Source organism: Madurella fahalii (genome assembly GCF_045866475.1).
Source record: "Madurella fahalii IFM 68171 DNA, scaffold_4, whole genome shotgun sequence".
NCBI classification, from domain to species: Eukaryota; Fungi; Ascomycota; class Sordariomycetes; order Sordariales; genus Madurella; species Madurella fahalii.
In genome coordinates this window covers 1455581-1468875 of record NW_027263974.1, presented here as the reverse complement: position 1 = coordinate 1468875, position 13295 = coordinate 1455581, and the positions used below count along the sequence as shown (strand labels likewise).

The following is a 13295-nucleotide window of genomic DNA, read 5'->3' as shown; positions in this document are numbered from 1 at the left end:
TACAGTACTTCCTCTCAACTCACCGCCGCCTCAACCCTCACCTCTTTCCCTAATTCCTCCCTCCGCTCACGACCACCACCACCACCACCACCACTACCACCACCGACGGCCAACCCCTCCAAATGGCCCTCCAAAGCGGGGGCGGAAACCGAAACGGAAACAGCAGGATGGCTGAACTCGTCGTCGCCTACGTCCTCGACGTCCTCCCCCCTCGCCGCGCGCCGCGCCGTCTCGCGCTCGCGGTAGATCTCGCCGCGCCTCTGGTCCGCCTGCTGCAGGCAGTCGACGTAGGTGCGGAACTTGACAATCTCGCGCAGCAGGTACTCGCTCTTGCGCTCCCAGTTGGCCATGGCGCGGGCGGCGTTGCCGCTGCGCGGCGAGAAGGCGAGCAGCATGGGGCTGCGGAGCGCGTTGTGCGCCTGCAGCTCCGCCTCGATCGACCGCACGTACGCCAGCAGGTACTCGAGCTGCTCGCGCTCTGGCAGCGTGCTGGGCCGCATCGACTGCGTCGGCGGCGACCAGTCCGTGATGTGGATCCGGTCGCCGGGGAGCTTGCCCAGGTAGTGGTGGGGGTGCGGAGGGTGGGTCGGCCGCGGGAGCGTCGCCATGCCGAGGACGCCGCTTGACCCGGACCCGGGCCGGACAAAGTCGAACGACGCCGAGCGCATCGACCGCCCGGACTGCATGGAGGAGCGCCCGCCGCCTCCGCCTGCGATCGCCGACGCGATGGCCGCCGCGTTGGCGGCGCTGCCAGGGCGGGAGTGGCCCTTTGTGCTGCCGCTACCGCGGCGGCCAGTGGCGGTCGCGGTCGAGGCAGCGGCCGCGGCAATGTTGGTCGTGCTGTCGCTGATGGCCGAGACGAGCGCATTGTTGATGATGGCTTCGCTCCAGCCGTACTCGATGTTGGAGATGCCGCCCACGAGAGGGTGCGTGCTGAGGCGGGCGCTCCAGTAGTTGGCCGTGCTGACGAATTCCCTCGAGATCTCCGGCGTGCCCACCTGGAAGAGGTGGACCGCGCCGGTGGGGAGCGAGAGAGCCCAGACGTGCGGCCGGGACCGGGAGTAGCCTGGTGGAGGGAGGGCAGAAGCGAGGGTCTGACGGAGAGAGAAGGTGCCGAGGTTGGTGGCGTTGTCTTGCCAGTTGCCTCCGCCTACGACGGCCCCCTTGGGCAGAGTCCCGCTGTTGCCCAAGCCGCGGCGGTTCTTGTTGCGGAGGGATTTGTTCGGAGAAAACGAAAACAGGCTCAGCTGGCCCTTCTGGATGACGGCAAAGACTTCGCTCCAATTGCGGTCCTTGGCCTTCTTGTCGATCCCGTCGAGATGGTGCTTGTGCGTGACGATGCCTTCCTTGACCCATGGCGGGCCGGCGAGCTCGAGGGACTCGTCATCCAGCAGCTGCTCGCTCTTGATCTCGTCCTTGAGCGCCTCGAGCGCGCTGTCCTCGCGGATGATGGCCTGGCTGAGCGCGTTGGCGAAACCGATCGACTGCTGGAAGTCGCCGCGGGGGTAAGACGAGCCAAACGAATCCATCGACATGGACGTGTGGGTGCGGCCGAGCGACACCTTGCTCCACGTAGCCGAGGAATCCGTCGGGCTCCAGACCGAGTTGCCGTCTTCAAAGCTAGTCCTGCTAGACGAGAAGCCAGTGGCGAAGCCTCTCGGTCGCGAGCGGCTCTTGGAGTTCCATCTCGACGAATTTGCCTTGGCCGCCTCGGAGATCCTACCCCGGGTCGACGCGACGCCCTCCGAGGGCGCTTTACTCAGCACGCTCGGCGACCGCTTGAGTATGCCCATGACCGAGAGGCTGCTCGGCGTCATTGGGCTGGTCTCCGCGCCAAAGAGTGGCAAGCGGTCGTCGCGGATGGATGCGTAAACGTCCTTCAGAACGATTTCTACCTGCGACTCCCAGGCACGCAGGGTCCCATCGAATGGAGCCTTGACAAGAGGGCCACAGCTTTCCCCCGCGGCCTGGTCGGAAATGATGCCCAGAGCCGACCCCGGCCTAGGGGGCGGCTTGAACGAGGCTCGGAAGCTGCGATGCTTGTCATGCTCTTCCGAGGTGCGCGGGTCGCTTTCAAGGGCCAGACCGCCCTTGCCCGGGAGGATGCTTGGCCGCTCAAACGCTTCAGGTGCCGACTCCTGGAGGGTCTGCCTGATGGTCGTCATGGTGTTCTTGATGAACTGGCTCCTGGTCATCCTGTGCTCGATGTCGGCTACGTGGAGATCGGTGTTGAGGAGGATAATCGAGTAGCAGATGGTGTGAATGATGTCTGACAGAAGGTTAGCAGCTGGGAAATCTTGAAATGCTGGTAAACCTACCCGATGTCTTGAAACCGTGGTTCGGGTTGCATTCACACCACCGCTTCGCAAAGGCCACCAAGATCCGGTCGACCTGCTGAGTCTCGGCTCGGAGCAGTAGCCGCTGGCACACCTGCCGCAGGCTAGCGACGATACTCTGATTCTCAAAATCGTAGAGATCCATGTACGCACGCAGCGTCCGCTGCCGCACGATGCCCTCTTCACCCATCCAGGCAGCTGCCTTATCCTTTGCGATGTAGTCTTCGCTTCCTTCAAAGATTTTCTGCGCCTTCTGGCGATCATCTTCCGTCGGGTCGCCCACGACAATTTCCGGTTCGTCGATGGATTTGGCCGACAGGTTGATGGACTCGCCCGTCCCCATACCCTTGGGGCTCGGCTCTGCGCTGTCGATCCTCAAGCTCGGCAAGGTAGGTTTGTACATGGTCTCGACGGTTGGCTCCAAGCCAAGTGCACCGGAATCCCTACGATCATTCCGGCCGGACGCCGACTGCTTCGCGTCTTGGCGCGCCGCCTTGTTAAGGTTCGGAACGCTCTTCGACTTGGACACGACTGGCGATGGTGACCTTGTCCTCCCATCTGGCTCGGGTGTCGGCCTGAGGTTCTTCTCTCGGGATTCGGAACGAGGTGCTTTGCGCTGCCGCACCGGGCTGTCCTCGCTGTCACTGTTATCCCGGAGGAACGACTTGGGTGGGGATTCCACCAGGAACTCTGGCGGTTGACGGTTTGGCGTCGCTATGGGTCGAATTTCGGCATCACCGGCGGGCTCGGGGTCGACTTTGCGAATGACGGCTTGGGGGCTGGGGTCGTAATCTGGCGAGAAACCTCTGGTAGTAGGGCCGCATTCTTCTTCACCCTCGCGTTGCGAGTGGTCGCCATGATGCAAAGAATCTTCCGGCGTCTCGATCGATGGCAACACGGTATCGACAGGTGTCTGGGTAGCGGTAGAGGATGGGCTTCCCTGCAAGAAAGGATCCATTGCCCGCCGAAGGCTGGTGATAGGACTAGGTTCCGGCTTCCCAGAACGCGCTTCGACCCGGTCCAAAGGAAGCTTGACCGCCGGCGCTACTGGCATGTTTGGCATCGGAGGGGCCTCCGAGTCCGTGACTGAGTGCTTCCGCCTCCGGAAGAAGGACGACGTCTTTTTCTGCAGTGTATGTGTGGTTGATTGGGGTGATTCGCGGGATGGCGGTGCGGACTTGGGTTGCAACGCGGAGGCCGGCTTGCCCAAGGGCGAATCGACCGGCGCCGATACCTGCAGGGACGGTGAGCCGTTTGAGATGGTCGACTTGGACGAGCCAAACATTCTCCGGAAGAAACCGGGCTTTTCTTTCGCTAGGGGAGCGGCAGACGGCGGTGCGAGGCCAGCATCCTTGGTCTTCTCGTACCCAATGTGAGGCGCAGGAGCCGAGTCGAGCTCGAGGGCCGGAAGCGGCGGCGCATCACGGGCCGTGTTGAGCTTTGACTCGGACTTACGCCCGACTGTTGCACTCCTTGAAGATCGGGTGCTCCGCCGACGTTCGACACCGGGGCCCCGCGCCGGCGATTTCGGCTCAGTCCTGAGTTCGGGGGGCGGCAGGACGGGCAACGATGGCACAGTTGTGAGCTTCCGGGGCCCACCCGGTACGTTCGGTGTCGGGGCGGCCTCATATCCGTCGTTGAAGGAGCTGGAGAATTCGACGTGCCACGGACCGGCCGGTGGACGGGCCTCGCCGTCAAAGCTCGACGACCTCCTGCCAAACCCCCTGGCCCAGCGCTGGCTACCCAGCACCTGTGCGTATCCTCCTGCGTCAACACTGCTCGTGCTGCCACTTTTGCTTCCCTTGCCGCCTCTCGAATGCAGTGCCCTCCCGGGGCTCCGTTGGGAAGTCTCGCGCATGCTGTTGATCCGACCCAGACCCGGCTGAAATCCCGAGCTGCTGTTGCTACGGCGTCCTCGTGAGGAGATGTCAGTGCCTTCAAAGTCGGAGCTGTACGAGTACCCGTGGCCGTTGCCGCGGCCTGATCTCGAATTGAATGTCATTGCCCGTGCCTCGTCGGTTGCGAAGGGCGGATAGATGGCGGGCTCGTCGTACGCTGTCCTCGATCCTCCAAACGACGTGCTTATTTGGCCCATTGATAGCTGATCGAGCGACAACAGCATGTTCGTTACGAGCGAGTCCCGCGTGACTTGACGGGGCGAGAGGGAAAGGTCATGCGAGTCGCGGGGGTTGCGACGCCGAGGCTCTGGACGGTCGTAATGGTCGTGGTGCTCGTGGTGCTCGTGGTGTTCGTGTTCGGGACGGGACATGTCAATCGGGATGTCGACGGGGGTGAGGCTTTCGAGAAAAGTCTCAATGTCGGCCGTGTGGTCCGCTGCGCCCTCGGGCAGCCTTAGCGCTGCCCCCGCAGGAGAGACACTGTCTTTGGACGGCGTAGTAGGCGGGCGGCCGGTGGGTGTCTGCGGGATGAGGTCCCGTTCCCGTTCCCGTTCCCTGTCTCTGTCCCGATCCCGAGTCCTTCGCGGCGGCGACGGCGAAGTATCGATGTTCAGATCGGGCTTACGCCTGCCGTCTCGGCGAGTCGCTGTGTCTGGTGCGAGCATGATCGGCCCTCGGCCACCTCTCCTGGCCGGGATTGTGAAAAGAAACTGGCGGGTGACACACACAGCAGCCGCCTCGACGCCATCCACAAGGCGCAGCCAGGACCAATCTCGGCAGCGTGCACAACACACACGCACACAGCACTTGTCGGAAAAGGTAATTGAATGCGCTGAGCCGAGCGCGTAACGTGTAAAGAGTGTGCGTCTGGGTTCCGTTTGGGGGAACCTGTGCCGCTGCTCTCTGGGATTGGATGCAAGGATAGCGAATTTAATTTGGGCCACTTCCGAACCCCACACTGGAACATCAGTGGAGCAGGGCCAATCTCGTCCCGGCCCCCAAGATTCTGTTGGATCTGGGATATATGTCGTAGCAGCACGCTGGTGGCAGGCTTTGCGATAACAACCAGAAAAGTATTCTGGAACTGGTTTGGGCAGCGAGAGCAGAAGGAATGCGTTTTGGCAACGCCGGGCTTGGATTGCGTTTGAAGCTTCTGCAGGCCGAGCAGCCGAGGTGCGTTAGCCTGGCGCTCAGTGTGGTCCGTTTCCTGCAGCCCCAGCAGAGCAGAGGCACCCGCCCCTTTCGCCCTGCAGCCCCCAGAGGGAAAAAAGCAAATAGGCAGTCTGGGCTGGGCTGGTCAACTGCCTGGTCAACTGGTCGACTTTGTCGATTCGGGCCCGCATTGGGCCGAGAGTACGTCCGGGACGTGCGTGCCTTTCAAATTTGGATTTTGCTGGATGATCCTGGATCGAACCCATGTTTCAGCGGAAAGCCCTTCCAAATTCTCATCAGGCTCTCGTCGGCATTCGTTTTTTTGCTGTGGTGTTGGGGTCAAAACAATGACAACAACATCGGCATCGCGCTGGCCAATCTCGAGCTTGCGTGCGTCGCGTGCTTGGAACAACGGTTCATGCTGCCGCCCCCTGTTTTCTTCTGCACATCCCTCAGACCCCGCATGGAACCTCATGCACACCGCCAAGCGAACACCCCTGGCCGCCTGGAGAAACACCCGATCCCGCTTGGCGGCAAGTTCCTTTGACAGAGGCAATGCGGTACGATCGGTACACGTGGACGCGGGAGACGGGTTTGTATTCCAAAAAGGCTGCCGGAAGGGACAGGAGATCCGCGGTAAGGGTCCTCCTGGTGTCAAATACCAGTGAGCAAAGTATGAGCCACAACTCGGACCAGTCTTGAGAGCAACTCCAACGAAGGGATAAGAAGGGTAATAGCAGAATGGTATATAGCCGGAATTCATTTCCTCCTTCCCTTTTCTACTTTCTCTCCTATTCAGTCTCTGTTACGGAATCCGCCGCAGTAGGATTGAACGCCTTGGCAGGTTGCAATATCCGCTCGGTCGTCCCCTTGGGTACTGCCAGAGCCCACGACTCAAAGTTGCCGCATTTACAGGGGGAAAGAATGCGTTGATTAACAGTCCGATGTTGTTTGTAGGCGGGCGACGTGTACGCCGTTGCGCCCGTCTTACTGCGGAGCTGAGGAGCTTGGAGTCGAGGTTGGGATGTGGAGCGGACGGAGCAATTCCCTGTCGGACACGCCGCATGCCCTGCCGTTCCGTTCCGAAATGGAGCTCAGCGCCGCATCCGGAACCCGGCGCGGCTGCGGTGCTTCAGGGGAATTAGTGGGTCACTCAGTGAACGCAGAAGAGGCTGGTCTCCATTCAACGAGTAAAGGAGGTGGCCGGGATTGGAGATCCAACCACACAGCGGTGCTAACTCAGACTTTGAGAAAATAAACGCTTTGGAAATTATTCATAAATCATGACCGCAAGTGCATTACACCGTCAACCGCTGCGGCATAGGACAAAGACAAAGTACAAGCCGCTCTCAAAATCTGTTCCCTGTGAAGGCAACTCATTTTCTTGCCAGCTGCCAACGTAAATTGCCGGACTGTCAAACGGGGCTGGTTCTGTCACCGTCGGTGGCGTCCTCTGGATCCCTGCACTTTGTCATCAGCATCTCCCATCACTTAACACACGAAAGCTGTCCGCTGTACACGCTCATGAAAATAAATGAAAAGAAGAAAAATTTAAAATAAAATTAAAACACTTACAGAAGAAACAAGACCAGGCTTGCCCACCACAAAGCCGCGAAAACCGTGAGGAGTAACACACCAGTAATCACGGCGGTACCTAACCTCTGGGACGAGTATGCATGGTCGAGGTCGACTATGCCGGTGGATGGCGGGAACAGGGAGGCAGGGATGGAGATGGCGGTGACGTGGACAAGTTGCGGGAGGGATGCGGTGTAGTCCAGGTTGGCCGCCGCGGGGGGGATGAAGATGCAGGGCATCACAGTCGTCGAGTAAGGTATTTTAAAGATGGGATATTCTTCTCAGAAAGATGCCACTAATGGGTCTGATGATTCGAGATGGGTTTGACGGGAGAAGAAGGTATGGTGCCTGTGGTGATGCAAGACAAGAGGGACCGGAACGTTATATACCTAACAATTACGCTCGATTTGATCAAGAGTGAGCTATGGCTTTTAGCGAAGACTCTAGATATTAGCGATAGCCGTAGTTGCTAGCTGAGTCATTCGATTTGTCAAGCCAAAGCTACCTTAAGGTTTCACACGACTATAAATTTGCTTACAAAGTTTATTTCGATAAGGTACTTAGCGTCCTTAAAGCTGATTTCGGACACGATGCCAGTGCGAATCACTACTGCTAGTTGAAACACAGCTTAGGCAGGGTCAAATCAGTGGGTCTAGCCAATATACAGCAAGACTATGCACCTTGTCACAGGTAACATACTAATTATTCCTATTCCGCTGGCTAACAAACACTGGGTACTTATTGCAGTAGATAATTTAGTATTCTTCTCCGTGGTCATTAGTGGTTTTAGATTGACGTCAACGCTTAGGAGAGCTATCACTGTGGCAAGTGGCTTATCAAAAAGTAGCTTCATGTCCGTTGCATTCTTAGAAGCCGGGATGGGCGCGGATGGTCCAGAGAATCATGATTCAATCTCCTCGAGGTGCCGGCGAACTGTGACCTCAGCTTATGAATCGGAATTCTTCAGCTCTTTTCAGTCTTCCGGGAAGCTGTTGTAGTGTTGGGGATAGCGATTGCTTTCAAATCACGGTAATGTCCCTGGAGAAAACGAAAGGACAACATCAGGGAGAGCCTAAGGAAGAAGAAAAGAAGAAACGCACAGACATCCAGATTGCTAAATAAGACGGACTAGCATTGATAAGGCCCTTGTTGGCAAAAATGTCTTTATTGATAGTTCTCACCCGAGTATTACTGCCGCGGCTGTGGTTGATCTTGTTATCCCGCTCATCACGTTCGGCTGGGGATTTTTTTCACGGTCGTTAGGCTTGACATGTGGTCTATTGGTAGGTTGAAGGGGTTGTTTGTCAAAGCCATCGACGTGAACTTTTGCAGCCCCGTTCTACTGCGCCCTAAAGGGACCTGTAACCCTGCATAGGCTGGTAATAGATGCCGCAATACGAATTTGAGCCCATCGATGGCAGTAGGAGCAGATCATGTAGGCTCCCGAGTTATCGATGCTTCTTGAATTGGTATGGGCGTGTGTTCCCCAATGATGGAACCCACTAGAACGTTGAGAGTCTTCTCGTCGGTGTTTCAACCATTGCTGGAGATGATGCTGACTAAGGGGCGATGGCTGAGCGTCGTCAGCGACGCCTAAAACATCGTTCGATCTAAATCGCGATGTCGACGGCCCGGACAAAGGCGAAAATGCTGGTGGTTTAGAGAAAGACAAAATCCACGGAAACGAGGTTTGGATGGAAGAGGAGATAAGCAGGCTCGATCGTCCCGGAGCTTGTTGGCTCCTCGGTCGCTTGCCTGTGGCCATTTCATCGCTCGGCTGCTCCCAGCCGCTCAACGACTGGTAGAATGACTTAAAAGAATGCCCAACGCGCAAACGGAGCCGATGATTCGACGGAAAATACTGACTTTGATACCAACTTGAAGGCTGATGAAGGGGGTAAACTGCATCAATTGCGGAAGAAACGTGCTGTCTCGGCCTGCACTCCGTGAATGCAGGCCCACCGTCCGCGCGACGGGGGGCAAGCGGAGGAAGTTTCTGACTCATAAGATGTGGAAAGGAACACAGAAAGAAGACACAGAAAGGCAAAAGTCAGAAGTTGAAACTCATTTCATTCCTAATGATGTATAAAGCAACCGGGAACTCCTTTCCAAAACCAACCAGCCCTTTCCCTAACGATATCTCCAGCAAACGCTGGCATCCATGTCAAACCGGAGCTCTTTCATCCGTCCCTTTCCCTTCCATCTGCTATCCTTAAGAATGCCCTTTAAGGGCCCCTTTCCAAAACTGCGGCCCGCTCTCTCCTCCCTCCACCTTCTCGAAATGAGATACTTTGTAGGGCAAGGGGCAACCTACTGCCCCTGCCGCCTCTTCTCTTTTTCTAGGTTCTCCTTCAACGCCACGTTCTCCTGCTCCGTGGCGTTTATTCTCTTTATTGCCTCTCCTCGGTCCAAAATCCGGCCCTCCCTTTCGGCCTTGAGTTTAGTTTCCAGGTCCCGCAATCGCAGCATCCACTTGTTGTCGCCGGTGCCCAGGCTGCCGGGGCCTGGTGACGGCTGTGCCGTCGTGTGTGAGGCTTTCGGCCCCGTGGGGACCGATGGCGACGGACTCCCTGCCGCAACCGAAGGGTCGAGTTCCCCGGCATACGTGGCGCGGGCGGCGTTGCGCGCATCCGCCACCGCGCGGAGCGTGTGGTTTTCCACCTTCAGCTGCCGGTACGCATCCTCGAGACGCGCCAATCGTGCTTGCGATTCGACGTGATTGCGGGAACTCCAGGTGCCGGTCGCAACGCCATTCCGCACGATGGCCTCAAGACGGTCGAGTTTCTTAATTCGCGCGTCTAGATGGCTCTCGAGGGTTTGGTACTCGCGCCAGAGATCCTTCTCGACGCTCTTGATCTTGCTCTGGAAGCTGCCCACCATGGTCTCGATGGTCTTGACAGCGGCCAGCAGGTTCTTGCTGAACCCGGGGAGCATGGTCGACACGGCCTCGAGGCTGGGCAGAGCACGGCCGTTGATGAGGCTGTTGTCGTGGGCCCAGTCGGTGCCACACAACGCAGAGAGCCGGGACCACATTGTGAGGAGGAGGTTGTTGCGTTCTGTGAGCTGCTCTTTAAAGCTTGTTTCGAGGTGGGAAAGGCGTCTCTTATCCTGCGCTTTGGATGCCTCGAGCTCCATTATGCGCGCGTCCTGGGAGTTGACGGTGCGCGTGACATGTTGGTGTGTTTTTTGGAATGTTTCGAATTGGTTCTTAACATTGCGGTGGGCTTGGCGCTCTCTGTCGAGCATCTCGGCCATCTTACGGGACTCAAGGGCATGCGACTCGAGCAGGGCATCGCGTTGCTTGATGATGCGGTCCTTATCCGCAAGAGAGGCTTTCGTGGCTTCGAGGTCACGAACCGTGTTCTCAAGGTCGCGCTGGAGTTTCGCGATGGACTGCAGAGAGAGTTAGTGTCCTAGCCTTCCTGTGTCAATGGTCTCGACAACATACCTTGAGCAGGCTCGACCGCGTGCCATTCAAATCCCCAAGTGCCTCCCGTAGGTTATTCTCTAGCTCAATGAGCCTCTCCTTCCACTCGGTGGCCTCAACCTCCCTACTCGTGAGACTCTTCCGCAGCTTTCTGGCTTCGTCCTTGGCAGCCGACGCCTCCCGGTTCAGCTCATTCACGAACTGCTGTACCTCCTCCTTTTCGCGGTTTGCGACGATCTCACGCTGTTTTCTCTCGGTAGCCAGCCTCTGGTCTAGCTCCCTGACGCGTTCCTTCTCGTCACGGAGGGCTTGCTCCGCGTTCGCAAGAGCGGCTTCCAGATCTCCAATCCGGATCTTGTCTCCTTCTTGTTCCTCTCGCAGGAACGCAATCTCGCCTTGGCTTGATTCTTGTTGGACTGAGAGACGGCTGACCTTGTCATTGGCTTCGATCAGTTTCGACTCAAGATCCTCGAGCTCCTTGTTTGCGTCTCCGAGCTCCTGTTCGAGCTGCTGTATCTTGCGCAGCTTGGCGTCTTGCTCGTCCTCGAGACTGACGATTGCATCGCTCAATTTGAGCATCTCTCCCTGCAGGGCGTCAAAGTTCTCGGTGCGATCGTGCAGGTCGAGCTGAAGCCGCTCAATCTCGGCATTAAGCGCATTGATCTCTTCCTGGGCTTCGCTCTCGAGGGCTTGGAATTCGCTTTCGAGGTTGGCGTGCTCCTGCAGGGCCTCATCCCTTTCGGCCTGCAGAGCCATCAGGTCTTTCATGGCAGTGTCGACGTCCTCTTGCAGGGTGGAAACAAGGGCCTCGGCCTGCTTCTTGCCCTCGACGGCCATCTCGAAGTCCTCCATGCAAGCATCCAGTTCCCGCTGCAGGTCTTGGTTCTGCAGCTTGAGATGGTTGTTCTTGTCCCTGAACTCGGCAATCTTATTCTCGAGTTCATCGCGCTCGGCATCATCGAGCACGGTACCCGTCACCAGGGTGCCAGCACTGGCCCGTGATTGTGACCGGTCGCGGCCGCCGGCACGGGAAGCCGACCGCTCAAGGATGCTGTCAATCGTGGAAGGTGCGGGGACGCCGCGGCGCTGCGCCATCTTGAGATCCTCAATCTCCTGGTACAAACGCTCCTTCTCGCGGTTCCTCGAGGTAAGCATGGATGTCTGGGCGCCGACTTCGCGTCGGAGTTCGGCATTCTCGTGGCGAAGTTGCTCGCTCTCCCGGCGGAGTTCGTCAACCAAGGTGCTGCTCACGCTCATGGTTGCGGTGGCGTCCGGCTCGCTGGAAAAGGACGCTGCCGGTGCCGACATCTCTTGCTTGAGGCGGAAGATTTCTTCGCGCAGACGACGGTTGTCTTCGTCAGCCTGCTCCCGGCGAGCCGTCTCCTGCTCGAGCAAATCTTTCCAGACGTCGGCCTCCTCCTGACGTTCAAAGTTCTCGCCCATCCGCTCGCCGGCCCGCTCGCCAAGCGTCCGGACGACCTCGGCCATGCGTCGCTTCTCCGCCTCCTTGTTCAGGCTCTCTGTCTTGAGCCGCTCAATCTCCGTGATGTGTTCCTCCAGCTGCTCTCTGAGATAAATGATTTCCTCTTGAGCCTGCTGGTAGTCGGTGGCGCTCTGGTCGTCGTCCGACTGGGTGCTTTTGGCGGTCCCCGGGCGGCCATCCTCGTCTTTGAGCTGTCTTGAGAGCTCCTTGACGCGGCGGCGCAGGATCTTGTTGTCCCGCTGCAGTACGGCGAAGCTCGATTTGAGCTCCACATTCTCTGATATCATGTGCTTGACACTCTCCTCAGAGAGCTTGTCTAGTCGGTCGCTCAAGAACATGACTTTGAGCTTGAGGTCGAAGTTCTCCTTGCTAAGGCGTTCGATGGTGTTGCTCTGCTCTCTGAGCGTTAAGCTCTTGCCCAGCCGGTTCGTGGCGTCCGAGATGCTGAGCCGGGCCGGGGTGACCAGGCCCCCTTTGCTCTTGTACTCGCTGGCCAGTGACTCGGGAACATGGACATCTCTGACATGGCGGGCAATAACCGTATCCGTCAGGGTGGTGATGGTCTTTGGTGGTTTGGTGGGGGTTTCTAGCACGTGATCTTCTGTGTCACGGAGGGTAGGGAAGGCGCGCACCGACTGCCGAGCAGAGTCGGGGGCCTCAGTGTCGTTTGCATGATGGCTGGTGGGTGCTGGACTGGTTTGGGAAAGACGAAATGGGATTGATGACAGCGTTTGTGATACTGTCCTTGCCACCGCGGCGGTGGTCGACGGGGTGTCAAAGTCAAGTAGATCCGGATCCGGATCCGTGCCGTTCTTAGAAGCAGGGATGGGGGAAGGTGGCATCGAGAAGCTCGACTCGATGTCTTGGAGGTGCTGGCGGACAGTCAGGGCCGCCTGGGAGTCTGAGTGCTTCAGCTCCATGGTGCTCTCGTCTAGGGAGGCGCTGTCCGGCAGGACGAGAGCAGGAGTGGCCATGGGCGAGTGGTCTGTGGAAGAGCGGGGACCGGTGTCGAGAATGTCTTGTATTCCTGTTGCGGAAGCCGCAGTGCTGTTGTCTTGCATTTCAGAGCCGTTGTCTTGATTGTCTTGTTTATCGTGCATGTTGCCGGGTCGGGCCTTGCTTGTTTGGGACTTGCGAGTCGAGACCAAGATGCACGATGTTTGGGAAGGAAAGTGGTTGCAGGGCGACGCGAGCGGGAGAAAGCTCAAGTTCCAGAGGCGCGGTCAACTGTGGGACCGTGCGCAACCCCACCTGCTGCGGGCGCGATCCCTTGGCAGTTGGCCCATCAGCTGCCAGCCAATCGAAGGGCCGGCTGGGCCCTGGCAACGGATCTCCAGGGCTGCATGAACGGGTGCACCCGTCTTGCGCAATTCCACACCAGGTGCATTCTGGTCCATGTCAATCCCCCCCAAGTCCCGCGACGG

General features: G+C 58.2%; 2 protein-coding genes across 2 annotated transcripts; both read right to left on the bottom strand.

Annotated features, from left to right (window-relative positions):
- Positions 1–14: 14 nt before the first annotated feature.
- On the bottom strand, positions 15–4899 carry MFIFM68171_07426 (SEC7 domain-containing protein; the record flags this gene model as incomplete). Its single annotated transcript, XM_071062846.1, has 2 exons — positions 15–2269; positions 2319–4899. 2 exons carry the CDS (start codon positions 4897–4899, stop codon positions 15–17), a joined length of 4836 nt encoding a protein of 1611 aa, XP_070918947.1.
- Positions 4900–9271: 4372 nt separating this feature from the next.
- Positions 9272–12971, bottom strand: MFIFM68171_07425 (Anucleate primary sterigmata protein B; the record flags this gene model as incomplete). The annotated part of the gene is made up of 2 exons (XM_071062845.1): positions 9272–10354; positions 10410–12971. The coding sequence occupies 2 exons, from the start codon at positions 12969–12971 to the stop codon at positions 9272–9274; spliced, it is 3645 nt and encodes a 1214-aa protein (XP_070918946.1).
- Between the last annotated feature and the right edge of the window lie 324 nt (positions 12972–13295).